General features: G+C 41.6%; 1 protein-coding gene across 1 annotated transcript in view; it reads left to right on the forward strand.

The window, feature by feature from the left end:
• The window catches only part of LOC147015646 (uncharacterized), a 51,197-nt gene that overhangs the window by 28,855 nt on the left and 180 nt on the right, over positions 1-22,162 (forward strand). Inside the window, exons 2-5 of the mRNA XM_085847995.1 lie at positions 18,687-18,866; positions 19,194-19,429; positions 19,591-19,716; positions 19,835-22,162. The exon at positions 19,835-22,162 is cut by the window's right edge and continues 180 nt beyond it. Of these exons, the coding sequence (XP_085704121.1) occupies positions 19,360-19,429; positions 19,591-19,716; positions 19,835-20,250 (612 nt within the window). The 5' untranslated portion in view covers positions 18,687-18,866; positions 19,194-19,359 and the 3' untranslated portion in view covers positions 20,251-22,162. The remainder of the gene's footprint in view (positions 1-18,686; positions 18,867-19,193; positions 19,430-19,590; positions 19,717-19,834) is intronic.

The following is a 22,162-nucleotide window of genomic DNA, read 5'->3' on the forward strand; positions in this document are numbered from 1 at the left end:
TTCGCCACCATCTGCCTGAGCACCAGCGTCCAGAGCATTCAGACTTTACACCAAAGAGGTCAACGATTGACCATATCCTTGCTCTTCGTGTCTTCACCGAACGCAGATGATAGTTTTAGCAGGGGCTGCTTACAGCTTGTAAAGCGTTTGATTCAGTGAATCGGGATGCCCTCTGGAGGATTCTTGGTCTTCTTGGGGTGCCACTAAAACTGATCAATCTGATGTCTGAGCTGTACTCTGGTACTGAGAGTGCTGTGAGATGTGGTGGTACCATCTCTGACCTTTTTTCCAGTTGTTACTGGAGTTCATCAGGGGTGTGGACTGGCCCCCACACTTTTCAGCACTTGTATGGGCTGGATTCTAGGGAGGTTGTCAGAGAGATCAAGCAGTGTTACATCATTTGGGAATGTCAAGGTCTCTGACCTTGATTTCACAGATAATGCAGTCATCTTTGCGGAGACTTTAGATATCCTTTTGGGGGCCCTCGAAGTGCTGAATGAGGAGTCGGAGCTGCTGGGATTACGGGTTTCCTGGGTCAATACCAAGATCCAGGCTTTCAATGGCATCTTGGATGCTGCTGTCCTGTCTGTGCCTGTTTGTGGTGAGGATGTTGTCATCGATAGATTCACTTACCTTGGCAGTGATATTCATGTCTCTGCTAGCTGTGAGTCAGAGGTCAACAGACCTCTTGGTCGGGCCTGGCGAGTTTTGGATTCACTGGATAATGGGGTGTGGCACTGCTGTTACCTGTGCAGAAGGACGAAAGTCGGAGTCTTCAGGACCTTGGTACTTCCAGTCTTGCTCTATGGGTGCGAAACTTGGACTCTGACCAAGGATCTGAGACGGAGACTTAATTCCTTTGGTACCAGGTCCCTTCGGAGAATCCTTGACTATCGCTGGCCGGACTTTGTGTCCAACGAACGGTTGCTGAGAGATTAAAATGAGATTTGTTCCCTGCATTGTCTGTGAGCGTCAACTGTGGCTGTATGGACACGTGGCTCATTTTCCTGACGCTGATCCTGCTCACCAGATTCTCTCAGCGATGGAGTCTCCTGAGTGGAGGATGCCAAATGGCCGACCACATGCCTCGTGGTTGCAGCAGGTTGACCATCATCTCAAGGAGATGGGGATGGGCCAGGGATCTGCCTGGGGGATGGCCAGACGGAGGCCCCTGGAGTACCGGCGGAAAGTGGATGCAGCGACGCGCTGCTCTGGCACATGCTCCCATACCTGACCTGATTACTGTGTTGCTGCTTACATGCAGGTTCACTCTTTTCATTACCACTTTGTTTACCACTCATTGTTCAAACGATTACTGCGGTAAAGTTCATGAAGATTAAAATAATATATGCAGTACAGTACTGTACAGTACCTGGCAGTGTTAAGTTCAACAATGCACAGCGTGAGATGGAGTCTGGGAGGGAAAGGATGCATTGCATTGTGTGGTGGAATGCTGGGAAGCTCGAACACAAAGCATTGTGGGGTGAGACACCAGGTAACTGGTTTTCCATCCAATTGACGTTAATGCGCAGAATTGTTGGACGTATAATGAAAATGTTCTGAAGTTACTTATGGACTTGTATGCGAAACAATGGATAATGGGGGGAGACTTTAAGTGGGGACCCATTGTACACCTGCGGTATATGGAAAGGTGAATTTAGAGTGCTTGTTTTAATAACCGGTAAGACCCCTGTGAACCTCAATGAAAGCAGCAGCAGACCTTTCTGGCCCTTTTTTTCGTCAATTACGCATTTGGCTTACCTTATAATCCACGATGCCTTGCAATCCACGACAGACTTTGAGGGAGACAGCGAGTTTGATGGGAAAGAGTGAGTTTTACGGCGGAGTTTCTCACTCTGCGCATGCATAAATGGCGTTCAACAGGCTGTGGGGTATCGAGCATCAAAGTGTGACGTCACGTTGGCATGACAACGCTTGACTGGTTCTAAACAAAAATCCCGGAATCATTATCACTTCACTCAAATGCGCTTTGCTTGTTGAAGCATCACTAAATATGACTGCCAGGTCGATCACCTCACTCGCGACTTATTGGTTCACGAGAAAATATTTTCACGAAAAATATAAGTGACCACTATATTCGTTATTGTTGTGTGTCTGTATGTCTGTCTGTCTGTCTGTCTGTCTGTCTGTCCCGAGCATAGCTCCGTGAGTTTTGATCCGATCCTGATGAAATTTTGGTGTGAGGTTTATATCATGATCTAGTTGTGTTTTCCTGAGAATGGGCCTGGCGCGCCCATTATGGGTGGAGCCACGCCCCAAAAACATGTGTTTTTAGGGGGTAGCCAATTTCAATTTGCATCTTCTCCGAGTGGTTTTGTCGAATCTCACAGGGGTTTTGGTATTTGGTTAGCCCAATGGCACCTGTATAGCCCCACAGAGCTCGATTTTTCATTTTTGTCCCAAGGTCAAGGTCACAAGTTCACGAACTTAGAAAATTGCGATTTTGACAAAAAATTATCTTCTCCGAGGGGTTTGTCGAATCTGGCAGGGGTTTCGGTATTTGGTTAACCCAGTGGCACCTGCATAGCCCCACAGAGCTCGATTTTTCATTTTCGTCCCAAGGTCAAGGCCACAAGGTCATGAACTTAGAAAATTGCGAATTGTGTTTTTTCGGGGGTAGCCAATTTCAATTTGCATCTTCTCCTAGGGGGTTTGTCGAATCTGACAGGGGTTTCGGTATTTGGTTAGCCCAATGGCACGTGCATAGCCCCACAGAGCTCGATTTTTCATTTTCATCCCAAAGTCAAGGCCACAAGGTCACGAACTTAGAAAATTGCGAATTGTGTTTTTCGGGGGTAGCCAATTTCAATTTGCATCTTCTCCTAGGGGGTTTGTCGAATCTGACAGGGGTTTCGGTATTTGGTTAGCCCAATGGCACGTGCATAGCCCCACAGAGCTCGATTTTTCATTTTCATCCCAAAGTCAAGGCCACAAGGTCACGAACTTAGAAAATTGCGAATTGTGTTTTTCGGGGGTAGCCAATTTCAATTTGCATCTTCTCCTAGGGGGTTTGTCGAATCTGGCAGGGGTTTCGGTATTTGGTTATCCCAATGGCACCTGCATAGCCCCACGGAGCTCGATTTTTCATTTTAGTCCCAAGGTCAAGGTCACAAGGTCATGAACTTAGAAAATTGTGAATTTTGACATAAAAATCAGACGACCGCCCAAACTTTGAGAGCTAGGATGACAATATTTTTATGCATAATGTTGAGGTCATTCCCCACCTAAAGTCTTGAAACCATTTTTCTCTATCTCGAACACCTTGCCCGTGGCGCCCCCTTCAAGTTTGTTTTTACGCTGATTTCATCAAAGTATGGATAATCCGAGGAGTGTGAAATGCCATATAGCCTATATGATGTTATATTGTTCCTGGAATGTTCCAGAGGAAGTTTTGTACCAAAGGTCATAATCCTTGACCTTTGACCTTTAAAGTTCACAAAGGTCAAATTTTCAAAGTTGTGGGAATCGAACCGGGTTTTCAACCTTCTTCGACGAACTCACTCCATTAAGCTATAGCGCGTATCCTGTTTCCTTATTTTAATGTCCACAACATTGTTTTGTGACCTTTAAAGGTTATGCAAAGGTCAAATTTTTAAAGTTGTTGAATGAAACCGGGTTTTCGACATTTTGCTGCTAATAACCTGTCACTCGTGCCACATCATGTTGATCATTTTTATAACTTGATCAAAAATTATCACATTGTCTCATCCTTGACTTCTGAAACAATCTACATCGTCAAATACCGCTCGTGAACCATCGTCGTCTTCAGACTTGTGTTTGCAATGAACCAAAGTCGTTACAAAGAGGAGAGAATCATTTTAAATTGTATAATGTGGAAAACCTTTCATGTTTTCCAGGAGAACCTTGGGGACTTTTTCTAAGCTAACATGAAAGACAAATCTTACAGAGATGTGGAAAGGGTTTGTTGTCTTCTCGCACTCTGTACAAGCAGATCCGCATAACGTTGTTCCATCAATTCCCTTTAATGTCTGCTTTGGGAGGTCATGTTGGGAAAAGAGGAGAGTTCAGCATTTGTTATACAGATCAGTCCCGTAGTCAGATCAAAGTCAGATCAGATCAAAGTAGTCCCGCCCTGATCGCAGGTTCCCACATCGTGGTTTCACTCTATCGCGGTTGAATTTCTGTAGCAACATGTGCCGATCACGGCATGGGTCCCTCGCTCTATCGCGGTCTGCAACGGAGGAACACACAACCCCGCATCTCCTTCTCATCTTACAGCCCCACGTTGCCCTCCATTGCACTCTCAGTTGCTCTTTCGATATTGTGCCACACGGACTGTTATCACATGCTCTCGTGTGATTTAGTTTGTTATCGCAGGTTGTTTATGACAGTAAATAGTTATGAAGAAGAACATATGGGGTTTTAGTGAAATAAGGCAAATGAAACATAAAATGTTATTAAAAGCTTTTAAAGTAAGAAACAAATTAATTCAATTGTGAGGAATGTTGGTTCAATTGGGAGGTAATGAGAAAGGAAGAAATATACAATGAACCCGTTTCAGAGTTCAGACTCGGACATTGTGCTCTAAACTCCTATTTGCATCGGATATAGTGTCACCCAACGAGGTTCTGCGAGCGGTGTAAGGCTCCCGAAGGTTTGGGTCACATCTTCATGCGATGCCCTTAGCGCAGGGGATCTCGATCGCGCTTCTTCCAATCTGCCGAGAGATGGGGATCAGCTGGTCGGGTGTACCGGATAGAGTGTGCCGACTGGGCCAGAAGCACCCTCTACTCTATAAATTGTTGCTGTAATTTATGAAAGAAACGGATGTTACTATATAAAATCTCCTGCAGGGCCGGATTTAGCCATGGGCAAGCTGTGGAGGCCCAGGGGCCTCCACAACCAGGGGGCCTCCACATATTTCATGAAAAAAAAAATTGTAAGGAAAAATGTATTTGACTCTTGATGAGCATTGAATGTGACATTCTCATAGAGATTGACTTCGACAAATTGATCCAAGACTTTGCAAGGGTCAAGTCTTGTAAAGTGCCTGGTGGTCTCATCAGTGGTCTGTAAATATAGGTATTAGGTACTGTACTAGATTGTAGATTCTACTACTGATCATGATTGACCTGCTTGCTTATTCACTACACTATTCAGATTCTTTATACTTGAAACATGGGAACTTCCAACTTCGTAGATTCTTATAGTTTGATCATGATGTTTAAAGATGTGTCTGCTTGCTTATTCAAATTCTTTATGCTTGAAGCATAAGAACTTCGCAGATTCTTATAATCTTATAGATTGATCATGTGCTCGCTTATTCAGATTCTTTATACTTGAAACATAGGAACTATATTCTTACATGTATATAGATTGATCATGATGTTTACAGATGTACATTTTTAATCAGATTATTTGTTCTTGAAAAATATACTTTATAGATGACTGTAAATATGTCTCGTCACCTTTTTAGTATTCTAAGGTAGGGTGGGCCTCCACTACTGAAGGCTACCCATGGGCCACCACATGGCTAAATCCGGTCCTGGTCTCCTGTACTTGTGGGCTCCAACCGATGTGTTCAGGTGTGTGGCGCATGTAGAGCCTCACTATTCTGAAAACGCCATTCAAACCTAAAGAAGAAGTCTTCATGGAGAGTTGCTTGAAATTCAAGCACGAAATGGATGCCGTCATGGCACCTTATACAGAGGTCTATGAGGACATGTAGAACAAGGCAAAGCAGACAAAGATCACCTTCTTCTTCACAAAGTCTGATGAGCCAGGGCCATCGAGGTCATCTCGATAACCTCCAACGCCCTTAATCATCATCATCATCAAAATTAAGTACAAATTTAAGTGATTTTCATTTTTGCTTTACACCGTACAGTACTAGTTTAGGGGGGGAAAAAAAGTCGACAAAACCCAACTTTGCGCATCGCGGTTTTGCCTATTGCGGGGTTTTTTCAAGAACGTAACCCCCGCAAACGGGAACGGTCTGTTGTAATAATCTCACATCGGCTTCTTTGATCGTAAATTAGATTCAGGACTTTACTATTTCATGGATACTCGCTTACATAACGGCATGTAAATATAATTATTTTTCCTGATATAACAGTAATAATGACTCCCGGTATTTACAGGTATGTCGGCTCTTATCCTTGCAGAGATTTTGAATTGCATGCATCATCATTTCATTTGATCTTTCATCTTATTGAAGTATCTATCTCATGGCCATATTGGAGACGTGCCCTTGTAATTCTCACTGTGCATATCCACATGTACATGACGATAAAAGGACCATATTTTAACTTTTTTTGACGGAGGTCATTAGCCACAAATGTCAGTGAAGTGAACTGTAAATTGATTGTGTGAGCACGTCTCCTCTGATTATTTTGTGTGTATCAAATGGAAGTTACAGTAGTTACAGTATGAGTATGAAATTTAGTGCAATTAAATAAACACATCCTGCCAGGTACATGACTCTTATTTGATTTGATTTGATGTTCCATACTCTGCAGAGCATTGGTGCTGCCAAAACAGTTTATTCACAAGAATGATACGAGGTGGGTTGCCATTGCCTTCCCAGTGTTGTTTGCCCGGGATCTATCCTTTCGAATACTAAGCATCAAGCATGGAAGCAGCACATACCATTTTAAAAGTCTTTGGTGCGACTTGGATGGAGTTTTAACCTTTGACCTCCCAGACTCGGAGTGGAATAATTACGTGGCAGCTACTTACATGTGGACTAGTGCTTGGTTGTCCGCATGCTGAGGTAGGAATTAAATTAAAGAAACACAAACAGTGCCGATAGAAAGTCTACACCCCCTTTCAAAATGTTCATCGTTTGTTGTGTTACAGCCTGCAATTAAATTGCATTCAATCAGATTTTTTCCACCTTTATTTAAACATCGTAACCCACAACTTCCAAGTGAAAAACAAATTATACAAATTTCAGAAAATTAATTTATAATACAAAACGAGAATATCTTGGTTGGATAAGTGTCCACCCCCCTGAGTTAATACTTAGTGGAAACACCTTTGATGGCAATTAGAGTTGTGAGTATGTTGGGATAGGTCTCCACCAACTTTACACACCTTAAGTGGGAAATATTTTCCCATTCTTCTGCACAAAACTGTTCAAGCTCAGTCAAGTTGCATGGGGAGTGTTGATGGACAGCAATCTTCAAGTTTTGCCACAGATTTTCAATTGGATTTAGGTCAGGGCTCTGACTGGGACACTCAAGGACATTTATCTTTCTGTTCCTTAGCCACTCCAGTGTAGCTATGACTGTGTGCTTCGGGTCGTTGTCATGCTGAAAGGTGAACTTCCATCCCAATTTCAGCTTTCTTGTGGAGGGCAGCAGATTTTCCTCTTGGTTTTTCTGTATTTTCCTCCATCCATTTTCCCTTTTAACCTGCCATGTGCTCTGGCCCCTGCTGAGAAACATCCCCATGACATGATGCTGCCACCATGATGCTTCATAGTAGGGATGGTGGTGTTCTTTGGATGAAGTGCTGTGTTGGGTTTTGCACCAAATGTAACGTTTTGCATTTTGGCCAAAAAAGTTTCACCTTGGTTTTGTCAGACCACAAAACTTTTTACTATCATGGCTTCAGAATCTCTGGCATGGTATTTTCCATTCCTCAAATGGAACTCAAGGTGGGATTTTTTGAGTAATGGCTTCCTTCTTGCCACCCTCCCATACAGGCCAAACCTGTGGAGTGCTTGGGATATTGTTTTCACTTGCACATTGACCAGTCTTTGCCAAAAAGGCATGTAGCTCTTTCAAAGTTGCCATTGGCCTCTTGGTGGCCCTTCTGATCAGTTTCCTCCTTCCTTGGTCATCCAATTTGTTGGGACGGCCTGATCTTGGCAGGGTCCTTGTGGTACCATACGCCTTTCACTTCTTAATGATTGGCTTGACTGTGCTCCTAGGGATATTCAAGTCCTTTGATATATTTTTGTACCTATCCCCTGATCTGTGCCTTTCCACAACTTTATCCCAGAGGTCTTTTCAAAGCCCCTTGGTTGTCATGGTTGAGTCTTTGCTGTGAAATGCACTACCCAGCAGAGGAAACCTACAGGAACAGCTGATTTTATTATGGAATAATCAGAATCACTACAATTTAACACTGGTGGATGGCAATTCACTTGTTGTGAGATTTTGAAGGTGATTGGTTACACCTGAGCTAATTTGCAATTGCTATAATAAGGGGGCTGGACACATCCAAACAAGATATTCTAGTTTTGTATTTTTAATTAATTTAATGAAATTTGTAGAATTTGTTCATCACTTGGAAGTTTTGGGTTACAATGTGTAAATAAAGGTGGAACAAATCTGATTTAATGCAATTTAATTGCAGGCTGTTACACAACAAAATATGAACATTTTGAAAGGGGGTGTAGACTTTCTCGGCACTGAACATATATTTATTTAAAATGCATCGCATTTTTAATGCATAGCCAAGGTATATTTATTTATTTCTTGGCTTACTAGGACACAAAATGAGAGGGTGAGTACGCAACTTCTGTGATGCCAACTTTTTACACTGATTTTAAGTTTGTTTTGATAGAATAAAATTAGACAGAAAGAAAAATAACAAAGTGATATAAAGACATTAAGGTAATTGAAAAGGAAAGTTCTGGTGTATTGCTTGATGTTGGCTTACATTTATGGTTTCAAAACGGTTGCACTGACAGAGAGACAACAACAGAGGTTGCAGGTCTGCAAGAACAACTGGGTCAGGAGGATTGCAGGAGTGAAGAGGGTGGATATGAGGAGGATGGAAGAACTGAGGGAGGATATTGGTGTGCATATGAGCTTGATGGGGAGATTGATGAAAAGCCGGCTGAAGTGGGCTGAATACTTGGTGCTGATGGAGAAAGAGAGGATGGCAGAGAGAGGATAGGTTGGAAAAAAAAAAAAAAGGAAACAAGGTAGATCAGGGTTGAGATTAGAAGAATGTGTGAGGAGGGATATCAATAAGGTGGGGGTGGTTGGAGAGTGGAGAAATTGGCTGAAGGACAGAGGGAAGTGGAGGAATATCATGGGCATGGCAAGACAGAAGCTTGGTTCTGTTGGACCTCATCCCTTATAAAGGAAAGAGAAGGACGACGAAGGACAAAAGCGATAAATCACCTTATTTGTTCAAACCACCATTGCTTAACACTTGATTCCTTTAGAAAACGATAAAAGCTGCAGATATGCCTTTGATTGTTGATTACAATCAGGAATGCAAACGCTGTAACAGCTTCACAAGCTAAGGTGGCCATATTATACGAGTGTAAAACCTGGCATTGTTTTGTCATGCCAACATGACACCATGCTTCGGTGCTCTTTTGTAGTGTATTATTTTTAAATCTGATTTAAAATATTTATGTTATGGTTTTGATGTAGTACCCAAGTGAGAATGTCGCTTCCTTCCATTGGAATCATTGTAATTGCTTCAGCCATTATCGTGTTGGGCAGGATGACATTTATCAACAATTCTGTGGATGAACAATTTGGCAATTTTACGATGTATTTTGGTGTATTTTTCATTCTTGTTGGTTATGAAAACGTTTGAGAATATAAGATATGGCTTTTTAAATGCTTATGTCTTCACTCTATAAATGCCTGGTGTTGGCACAGTGGTTTGGGTGTCGGGCTTGGGATCCAAAGGTCCTGAGTTCAAGCCCCGTTGGGCCGCTGAATTAATACACCAGGGGGTTAACTCAGCCTGTCATCCTTCCGAGGTCAGCGAAGTGAGTACCAGTGTACTGGTCCCGGTGTATGCCCCGGATAGAATAGGTGTACCATATCCCTGTGTCGTAAGAGGCGACCAGGGTTGCGTCAGGAAGAGCATCCGGCGTAAAAATTAAGCCAAATCACTATGTGGATCATACGGATGATCCGCTGTGGCGACCCCTAACGGGAGCAGCCGAAAGAAGAAGAAGCAGAAATCTTCACTCTATAGTCGTTTTTAAGTGTTATTTTGTACACATTTGAATGGGCGGCCATTGTTTTTCCCCGTGCCATCCCAGGTTAGATTTTGCTTAAAGGCTGGATCTGCATCCAGACTCTCAGTGGAATACAAATCGTAAACTGTTCAGCCTGGCGGAGGTATGCACTCTATGGAATGCCATTGCAACTCGTCTTTGTTGCACCCTCTTTACTATCTCACTCACCACATTCTCTGTTTCCAGCACAGTTTTTTAAAGCAGGAAATGTGTGACTGCGTTCATATGGTGCTGTGCAAGCAATTACCATCTTCATACATCACTATTCCTTTAATCGAGGGATGTTCACGTCAAGCTTGATTCACCCTCATAGGAAAAATAGGACTGCATGTCCTGAAACTCAGATGGATTAGGAGCAACGGTCATCCAAACTCTCTGCAGACCCCCTTTGACCCAGATTTTTTTGTTTGTTTAATGCCATGAACAAATTTTAGTACATCACGGGTGATGAAGGTTGTGGTCAAGTTTCATTGAAATTGTGTGTGTAGTTTTTGAGAAGAGAGCAAATACCTATTTGTGGAAGTGAGCTCAAAACCCCACAAACCCTCCTCGACCCTGATATATATATATATATATATATATATATATATATATATATATATATATATATATATATATATATATATATATATATATATATATACATATATATTTTATGCTGTGAACAAACTTTGGTACATCACGGGTGATGAAGGTTGTAGTAAATTTTCATCAAAATTGTGTGGGTAGTTTCAGAAAAGAGAGCAAATACCTAATTTTTTTTTTGGGAGGGGGGGAGGTCAAAAAAATCCACCGTAAACTCCCCCAATGAGCACATCTTTTGATGCAGTCAATACACTTTCATTAGGCATCAGTTATGAAGCTCGTGGCTAAGTTTCATCAAAATCGTGTATTTGGTTCAAGCGATAATGACTGAAGTGTTTACTAATCGACTCACTCACTCACTCTTGCTCTCACCTTCGGACACTGCTTGATCGCATAAGCTCACGGGACTAAAGTCCAGGTGAGCTAAAAATGTGATGTCTGCTTTACACCAATAATGTGGTATTTAAGTTCTGAAAACTTGTTTCAACTAAAAGAGCTAATGGAGGGTAATTCTCAGACATGTGAAAACATCCCCATGGGTCTTCAATCTGCCGGCGGCCGATGACTTGTGAAAGGAACCATGGCTTTGTCGGGCAGCCAAACTCGAAATCTAAAGAATGTAAACTGCTTCGGGATTTTTGGAACACGATCAGATAGATATCCAAGTCAACCTCACTTTCTAATGTGTCTCGATAGATGGGCCACCTGGTCGATCTGGAAATTACCTTTGTTTTCAAAGAAAGAACCTTCACGTGGTGCAGCCTTTGAAAGTTCCTTCAGTATCAACAGTGACCACATAAGGCCGTACTGTGTTTCCCAACCGTGTTCCAAAACCACACGATGAGGAAAGAAATACAAACAGAATTTAACCAGTGACAGAATGGTTCTACACAATAAATATAATTTGACAGAATAAGGGGTTTATGTAAAATCTCAGATTTCTGCGAAGGCTTTTTGTCCGTAGAGAAGCGAACGTTTTCCTTAAAGCCTGTCTACATATAACAAATGCTACAATTCTGGAATTCTGATACCACCCCACTCTCCACAACACCCCCTTCTTCCCTGTGTCCTCAACATCACCCTTTCCACTTCCTTCCCAACTCCCCTCTTCCCCCATATCTTTTTTCTCTCTCCTCCTCAAATCCCCTCTTCCTCCATCCTTTAATATTCTCAATTCTTCCTCGCACCCCTCTTCCGCCACCTTTTTTTTTCCTCCTCTTCAAATACCCTCTTCATCCATCTCTTGTTACTCCTTCCCAACTCCCCCTACCCTTCCCCACTTTTATATTTTACTGCCTTCTTCCCAACTTCTCTGCCATAAATTTTCTCCTTTATCTTCTCAGTTCCGATCACTCCCTCCTTCAACCTCCATCACCCCACTCCCTTTAAGTACATTATATATAAATGGCGACTTGCCGGTTAGCTGATTATTTATGAGATGTATCGATCATTTCCTGAATACTTAAAGGAGTGTTATTTTATTTTATTCCAATGAATAAGGTTGGGCTGGCAGGATGACCTATCGGTATGCACACACGCTCTAAGCTGTCTAACCTGGGTTCGAATCCCGACCCAGCTATAAACTGTCATCCTGGTAGGGCAATTCATCAATGTGTGTGGTGTGTGTCGTCTCTCGGATGGATAGATGGACATTAAGCTGGCATCCCGTCTGCTGGTATTAGTTAGTAGACGGCAAAGATCCCATGGTGTCCAACGCCAAGAGTATGTGAGCTAATATCGCCAGCACCATGGCTAAATTCCAAATCCCTGCCAGAGTTACTGCTGGGAGAGTGATGGCAAACTGCCCAGCATGACCTTTGCCAATTAACTGCTTCTGCAGAACCAATGCTCTGTATCATGGAGTATGATACATCAGTCAGTCATGACCTTGTGCAAACGACTAACAGACATGAGTGAACTCGAAAGTTCATAGAACACATTCCTGTAATTGTCCACAGGTGTGTGTGTGTGTGTGTGTGTGTGTGTGTGTGTGTGTGTGTGTGTGTGTGTGTGTGTGTGTGTGTGTGTGTGTGTGTGTGTGTGTGTGTGTGTCACTGTAGGTAGGGGGGAGGGGTGATGCAATCATCCTATGGTGAATGTGCTAGTTCAATTGAAATTACATTGTTCCTCGATCATAACCTGACGTTTTAGACAGAAGGGCAGATAGACAGAAGTGAACGAATTGCTTAACCCCACTCTTCGCTTCACGTGCGTGAAGTAACAATCAACAACTTACACAGGATGGTGTCACGACATCTGGAGGCAAGTTCTCAAAAAGGAACATCAAACAGGTCAGCTCATTGTTTCACTATTTAAATAGGAAATGCATTTAGCAATGTTTGAATTATGTAAAACTCAGCATTTCATCTGATCTGATCTTACCTCATGTTGAAAGTTCCGATTTAAAATGGCACGGGGCAGCCAACACGGCTATAGTTATGCTCTACTTATATGGAGACATGAGGGTGGACATTTTCATTTCTTATTGTGAGAGATTCTACAATCATCATGGTAAATCTAATAAATTCCTTTCTGCTCTACTTTTGCTTCTTCCTGCATCTGCTGTTCGCTTTAGGACAGTTCGACAGGATTGTACTGAGATAGCACACTTGACATTGAGCTGTCCAGTTTGGGTTTAATTCCCGACCAGAGTGACTGGTGCTTCACAGGCAGGTTGTTACATCACAAGGTGCACCTTCTCTCGTCCCTCGGATGGATGTCAAGCTGGGTGCCCCATCTGCTAACATTAGGTTGTTCATGTTAAATATCCCATAGTGTCTTTCAACATAGAGCAGGCAATTGTTGCTGGTACCCTGAACAAGCAAATTTATGCCTAAATGTGCAGGGGCACTGCATCAGTGGCAAAGCCACACTCCTGTATTCATGCAACCAGTGGGATGGACTTTTAATTGAATCCCAATCCATAACTAGATATCTGCAATCACAAGGTGATCACCAAGGATAAGCCACCTCCAGCTTGCCCTTCGCGATCGCCCGCAACTTACCCTTGGCCCACGATCCAATGATGGTATATTTGGTTCAGACCACAATATGACCATGACCTTCAACATTTAGGGATAAATTGAAAATTAGGAAAATATGTCCCCATCTAAAATCTATCCAAAATACTCAACATCATGAAAAACGGAGGGGAATTTTTTAAGCTGTGATCAAAAAGCTGTTTTTTCTTAATTTGGTCATAGTAAGAAAAAATAGTCAAGGACACAAAACAAATATCAGGTGCACAGCATCAGTACAGGTTCACTATTATGATGCAAGAATATCTTAGAAGGCCAAGCAGTCTTTGAGATTCTGCATTGGTAAAATTGAGCGATGATTAAAAAAAAAAAACGTTATTATTTTTCAGACCGCCATTTGTTATCCCCAATAACTTTACCGTGTTATTTTTTTCAGATCGACATTTAACCTTGGCCTTTAACTCGGAGGGGTATGATGTAAATTAAGTGCAAATGTGCTTTGTTCCAGGCCATCAAAAGTTGACAATTAATTACGATTGGACAAACCTGTCGAGTTTTTGTGAAAATGTTAATGTCTATAATTGGGCCATGACCTTAAAATTAGGTCAAGGTCAAATAAAATTAAGTCAACCCTGCATACTTTTTATTCCCATTATTGATGCAAAATTTCGTTCTGATAGTCCTCGTACATTGGCAGAAAAAGGGAGAAAAATCTAAATATTGGTTCAGTTCTCCTTGAGGTGTAAGGCTTTGAGTTTAACCCAGAGGGGTATGATGTAAAGTACACCTAAATACACCTTGCTCGAGGCTATCTGGTGAGTGCAATTTTGTTCTGATTGGACAAACCTTAGTCAAGTTACGGTGGAAAATGTTAAAATGTCTATAATTAGGTCATGACCTTTAAAATGAGGTCTAGGTTAAAAAAAGAAACATGTCAACCCTGCATAGTTATTAGTTACATTATTGATGAAAAATTTCATTCCGAAAGTCTCTGCCAGCTCAGAGATACAGCTTGGATTTTTTTCTAAATTGGGAATACAGGAATAATAATAATAATAATAATAATAACAATAATAATAAAACCTAGAGAGAAGTTGATGGTGCACCATCACAAATCCTCATGCTTCCCAACTCAAGCAAAGTTTCAAAATATCAAAAAATTCCACCAGGAATAACCTAATATCAAATTTTGACTGAAAAACAAATTTCCATTTTGACCCCTGTGACCCCAAGTCCCCACCCTTTTGGGCTTGCACCAGGATCAAATCCAAAGGAATCATTACATATTTAATGTATCCCCAACATTGATTGCAGATGCAAAATTAAAGTTGTAAATGTGTCCATAATTGCATTTTTTTTAACCTTTTAACCCCAATCCAGGGGGGTGGACTGAAAATGGCACTGAACTTGCACATTTTTGCCTTGTGGTTGTCATAACTACCAAGTTTGGTGAATTCTGCCCAACCATTTAAGAGATAGCGGGACAGATAGATGGATGGACAGACAGACAGACATCAGATAAATAGACAGGAGCCGATTACAATACCACCTCGTATATTTTTCAAAAGCGTGGGGATAATAATAATTGTTATGTGGTGATTTAATACTCCTAGAGACTAAAAAAACTCTGTGGTACCATTAAAATACAATTTGTACAAACAAAGCAATTGTAGAAACAAACCCTACAACAGCAATAAGTCTTCCCCTATTCTATAGGGGAGGCTTAATTAATTTGTTAACAGTGACTTTGGAACAGCTGCACAGATCATAATTAAATTTTCTGAGCTGTCGATGCCTTAAGGACTGCTTAGTAATACTGGTACGAATGGAGTGTTGGTGAAATTCCATCATTTATTTCCTCAGTTATATTTCTGAGGCAGTTGATTCAATTTTGATGACAATCCGAGAGAAGATTAATCTCTCGGGTTATAAATAAACAACTATGATAAGGTAATGATGACATCTAAATAATATGAAGTACCTATGTTGGTTAAGGTATGCTCATTTTGATAAAAACTTTGGAATAACCATTATCTGATTTTAAGGAGATGGTTTAAAAATCATTCGGATAATTTGTGGCAAAAGATAGATTATTAAAACCAATAACTGTTGAGGACTGTATTTGATAACTGTTGAGGACTGTAATTATAACTGTATATATGTAATAAATAACTGTAATTTACATGTAGTTACATAATTATTCTGTTTTACTGTCGGAATCTGCTGGATGACACTGCCATGGATCCAATTTCAATTTGTTCATAACAACAACACTAGAAATAAAGCTCGTACACAAAGAAATCCTTTTAACTATGAAGGTTGGTTTATGTTTAAATAAATCCTTCAACAATTGTATCAGTGCAATCATAATATATCATGACCTAAACTAATAGTAGAGTCTTTAGGGCTGCACACAATGACCTAAAGTAGGAATGGAGCCTTTACCAATCTAGACAAAGGCACCAAAACTGGTAATACCATATCGGCTTTACCACGGTCCACAATGGCCAAATCCACTAACACAGGCTTTTTCGTTGTACACATTTGACCTAAGATGGTAATTATGGAGGCTTTATGGCTACAGACAATGACCTCAGCTGGTAATAAAGGCTTTAGCATTGTACACAGTGGCCTCAATGGTATTGGAGGCTCAATACAGCTCTAGACAATGGCCTAAACTGGTAATAAAGGTTTTACCACTGTAAGCACAATGACCTAAAATGGTAATGGAGGCTTCATCCATCTAGACAATAACCTGAAGTAGTAATATAGGCTTTATTGCTGCACACAGTGGCCTAAAATGGTAATGGAAGGGGTTTACCGCTCTAGACAATGGTTAAACTGGTAATAAAGGTTTTACCACTGTAAGCACAATGGCCTAAAATGGTAATGGAGGCTTCATCCATCTAGACAATAACCTAAAGCAGTAATATAGGCTTTATTGCTGCACACAGTAGCCTAAAATGGTAATGGAAGGGGTTTACCGCTCCAGACAATGGTTAAACTGGTAATAGAGGCTTTAATGCTGCATACAATTGCCTAAAATTAGAATAGAAGCTTTTCCACAATCCCCAAACATTAATATGGGAGTAAAGGCATTATCACAACACACAATGGCCTACACTGGTAATATGTATGTTTTTACTTCTAAACACAAAACAAAATGGAAATAGAAGTTTTACCACAATGCAGAATGGCTTAAACTGGTGACAGAGGCTTTCCTGTATCTACAATAGTCTAAATTGGTAATACTGTATTGGCTTTTCATGCAAAACGTAAAGCAATAAAAAGGCAACATAGACGTTTACCATCCCTTTGAATGAAATAACACAGTACAGTTGAGTGGATAGTTTGTCGTCGTTTTTCACTTTCTTTCGAGGGCAGAAAAATAGCAGAAGATGGAGTTGCAATCAACAAAAACAAATCAGCTCTTTGTAGCTTTATACGTAGCTTTATAAGCACTTTCTTCCAATTGCAATGATTTAATTTATCTTCATAATAGTTGGGCTTTGTATTAAAAAAAACTTTTTTTTTATCATGCACAAGAATGTTGCAAGTATTTTTAACAAAAACATTTCATAATGTTATACGAGTATTTATGGTGTTCCACCTGCGAGACTCGAGTGACGGTGTGTGTGTGTGTGTGTGTGTGTGTGTGTGTGTGTGTGTGTGTGTGTGTGTGTGTGTGTGTGTGTGTGTGTGTGTGTGTGTGTGTGTGTGTGTGTGTGTGTGTGTGTGTTTGCACATTATGTGCATGTGTGGGTGGTGTCCTGGTTATAAGTCCAACCACTCCTCAGCGTGGTATCCGGGTGAACAACAGTGTTTCGTTCGTTACCTACCAGGTAATGGGACGATGGGATTATCATACTCAAGGATGACAATGAACCCAGGCACAGGGTGCCAGCTAATGCCATCTGAATGTTCCCTTTCGGAGAACTTGCACCACTCCCAGGTGAAGTTGATGTCTCCACAGAGAGGAAAGCAAAGCAATATAAGAAGTGAAGTAACTGTAAATATCAAATTGAAACCTTTTTCAATATTTTAAGACTAAAACTAGATTAATCTACTTGTAATAACTTTTTATTTTTAAAATTTTAGAGAAAATGTCTTTAGAAAAAAAAATGTTAATTTTTTTTTTCTTTTCAAAATATATTTTGGGTTTGGGGTCCTCAAAATCCCACCTTACCTTTTTAGGGTTAAATAAGGTGGTGAAAAAGATGACTTCCAAAAAAAGGTTTTTAAGAATCTCTGAAATATTTTTAAAATTTAAATAAACAGTAATTATATACATACTCAAACAATGAAGAACACAAATTGCCTTATGCCACTTTCAAAACCTTTCCATTTAACAGTACTTGAACAAAATATTACTGCAATTTACAACATCATGACCAATCAAATTTTCTGCTCGTCGACCCTGTCCATGACCTTGTTTCTCAAGTCAGCACACCTGCATGGGGGTAATGTGTTCTCTGAACACACCTGCATGGGGTAATGTGTTCTATCCAATCTGCTTCTTTATTGTGTTCTTGTTGGTCCTCGTAGATTCCTTTCCAGAAATTTTCAAGTTTATCTTTCTTGGGGGGATTTGGTATGTTTTGCTTTTGTTTCCCCAGTTTGCAGTAGAATCTTTTCAGGTTGTTTTCAAACATGCGGTTTTGGTTTCTCCCTTTGTTGACTTTATCATCGTTTTTTATTTATTTACCTTTCTTGCTATCATTTCTGTTTTATCTTTCTTGCTGTCATTTCTATTTTGAGTTTGCTTTCAGCAACCATTACCTCTCTGTCTTTATTTCCAATTTTGTATTTGTTTTTTATTTTTTGGATTCTCCTCATGAGCTTTGAACTTCGATTACCCCTTGTAAATTGTTGTATTTATCCCGTTTCCTTTCTCTGTTGCTCCCTTTGTGTCTCTAGTCACCGTTTCCATGGTGGTGCCTGATCTAGATTACGTTTAGGCTGTTTGTTCTTCTTGTGATGTTGTTTTCCTGTTACTTTATCTTGTATGAACATTACTGCTGCAAAGCTCATGGTGTTGAGTTCCTTTAATGGGGATGATTTTGGTACCAATCTCTTGAGTGTTTTGTTGGTTCTCCTCAGTAGTATTTTATTGAAATTTTTTTTTGTTGTTTTCAATTCAGGAGAGTTGTGGTCTTCCCTTGAGCAAATGCTCGTCAGTGTAGAGCACCATGCTCGAACTTGCCGCAAAGAAACGACGAGGCCCACAACTAATGGCAACGAGTTCACCTGGACCACACGTCGGTCACCTTCTCTTCCTCGTGGATTGTACGAGCAGACTTCGTTTTCTTGTGGTTACAGGGGTGAGCATTGTGCTGCCGTGAACAGAAAAATCGACAGGAATATTCATTACATGCTGCTAACAACAGTGCTATGGCTACTTTTGGAGAATGTTTCCTCCAGCTTAATTTGGGTTTACGTAGCTCATTTCCGTGGGTGCTTACTATTGCTGACACCAGATACTCTAACCTAAGTGCGGATATTTTGCGTCAGAATTCAATCTCCTCAGACGTCAAACATCGCCGTCTTAGATGCTTCAACACAGCTTAGTGCTTTTGGGAAAGCATCCACAATTTCATTGCTGAATAAATATCATGTGTCTACCATCCACGCCCACATGCCCTTTTCAGAAAGTACTTTATGACTTCCCATCCATAATGCGCCCATCGGAGACAACCCAGCCCATCAAACACCAGATCACGCATCACATCGAGACCAAAGGTGCCCCTGTTTTTGCACGTGCTCGCTGACTATCAACCAAGAAATTATCTATCGCCTGCCAGGAGTTTGGTTACAATGCCTGACTATATTACAACGTGGGATCATCAGACCATCGACCTGGAGTTGGGCTTCATCGATACACATGGTATATCCAAAAAGACACCTGGGGATTGGCATCCTTGTAGAGATTACCAGTCCTACAACGTTCCAGACTGTTGTCCCATTCCACACATTCAGGGTTTTACTGCTACACTCCACAGCACCACAATCTTCTCCAATATCAACCTCATTCATGTGTTCCACCAGATCCCCTTGGATCCAGAGGGCATCCCGAAGACAGCAGTCACCACGCCTTTTGGCCTGTTCGAATTTCTTCGGATGCTGTTCAGCCTAGGCAATGCCGCACAAACCTTTCAACGTTTTATCATTCAGGTGCTCCAGAGATTACACTTCTGCTACATGTACTATGTACATAGATGATATTCTAATCACTAGTGCTACCGCAGAAGAATATCAGGAACACCTATGTCTCCTCTTCACCCGTTTGCAGGATTTCGACATCGTCATCAATCTCACAAAGTGCATATTCGTCGTCCCGGAGTTGAAATTTCCTCGGCCACTGTGTTAACCGCTCAGGCATCCATTCATTCGAGGAGAAGGTACAGATTATTCATGATTTCCAGTTTCCATAATCTCAATACAAACTGTGAGAGTGTTTTTGGACTCGTCAACTTTTACCATCAATTTATTCCAAATGCAGCCAAAACACTGCAGCTGCTGAACAAGTTACTCACAACTGGTAAGCACCCTGAAGTGTTCCGATGGGTGGAGCCAATCTTGGCAGCCTTCTACACCATCAAAGACACACTGGCCAATGCCTCACTCCTGATTCCTCCAAAGCCAGATGTGTTAACACACCTGATGGTAGATGTGTCTGAAGTCGCGGTGGGTGCAGCCCTTCACTAGTTCATTGATCCTGACTGAAGTCTACAAGCCGTCTTCCCTAAAATGCTTAAACCAAGACAGCGCAAGTACAGCACCTTCAATCAGGAATCACTTGCTGTATACCTCACCATAAACGCTTCCACCTCTTCTTAGAGGCCAGACAACTCCCTGTTCTGACTGACCACAAATCTTTATCTTTCGCTCTATCCACCCATTCAGACTCGCTCTCCTCGCACACTTTGCCAACCCAGATATCTTACAATTCACCATCAACATCAGACACATCAAGGGAATCATGAATTAAGCGGGTGATGCTCTCTCATGCATCAGCATATTGGCATTGTCTTCTAGCAGCACACTGGCCATTGATTTGAATACACTGGCAGCAGCACAATGGGAGGACACGGAGCTCCACCATCTATAATCCGCAGCAGGTTTGCTTACATTTCATGAGATGACCCTGCAAGGGACAAACACTACCCTCATGTGTGATACAGTCACACCCTTTCATTCCTGTGGAATTCCATTATACAGTCTTCGACACTTTTCACTCACTCGTGCACCTGGGTACTCGAGCAACCCAGCAACTCATCACCACGTGGTACGTCTGGCCACACATTATTGCCGACGTGCACTGTTGAGCCAAGCAATGTCGGCAATGTCAATGCTCCAAGATCCCACGTTATACCGTCACACCACTCGGTAGATTTTCAACACCAGATAGGCATTTCGACAAGGTCCATGTGGATCCTAGCACCTTCAAATGGGCACCGCTATTTACTAACTTGTGCTGACCGCTTCATCCATTGGTCGGAGACTACACCAATAGCTGACATCACCGCACCTACTATCATCAGGGCCTTCGTCCACACCTGGGTCACACAATTTGGTGTTGCATCAACCATCACTACGGAATTGTGGTCGCTAGTTTGAATTGATTCCATTTCGCAAGCTGACTCAACTCGTGGGTACCGACCATGTGCGAACCACCATTTACCATCCAGCAGCGAATGTTATGGTGGAGCTTTACCACTGCCAACTCAAGTCTTCCCGTAAAGTGCATGACAACAACACGCATTGGACGGATGTCATACCTATGGTCCTGCTTGGTATGCGAGCTGCTCTAAAGGTTGACCTTGGATTCTCCACTGTGTAGTGTACCGGTGCACTGCTTCATCTCCCAGGAGAATTCTTCTCAGCATCCAATGACACCTTGCCCGACACCACAAACTATGCAAACCAACTTTGTGTGGCCATGCAGGGCCTCTGGGTGACACCAACACATACGCCTTCGTCACACCTGGTTTTTATTCCTCAGGAATTTTCTACATGCACCCATGTATTCCTACGGTGTGACGCTGTCCGGAAACCCTGGCAGCAACCATATGACAGACCTTACAAAGTTCTACAACGCTCCGAGAAGACCGTCATCCTCGATATTAACGATTGTCATAAGCCAATCTCCATAACTCGCTTGAAGCCAGCTTTTCTTGATGCAGAACCAGAGCCGACCCTCCCAAAGACCAACGGATCAACACCTACTACAACAATACCCTTACCTTAGTGTACGACTCACTCTGGATGTCATGCATACTTACCAGCATGATATTTATGAGTACATTTTGCTGTTGACCATTTCTCTTTGCTCTAACTTTTATTTTTAATGCCTTGAATGTTCTCACCAGAATGCTTTCTCGTTGACATTCCAGAGAGATAATTCAAATGAAACATGAAAATAGTCAATTGACTTAATAAAACGACTTTGAGGATGTGTTATTGGGGGATGGGGAGTGGGGGAGGGGGTAGTTTTACCCCATCCTTTCTGCCACTGGGATCTTGCCACTTGCCAAACCTCACTATTCATTCCATTCAGTGCATATTAATATTTCCTTCCATTTCAGACTTAAAGCTGAACATTTCAGCAAATGCCCGC

Source organism: Eptatretus burgeri, chromosome 12, assembly GCF_056783735.1.
Source record: "Eptatretus burgeri isolate ZD-2024b chromosome 12, Ebu_testis_v1, whole genome shotgun sequence".
Classification (NCBI taxonomy): Eukaryota; Metazoa; Chordata; class Myxini; order Myxiniformes; family Myxinidae; genus Eptatretus; species Eptatretus burgeri.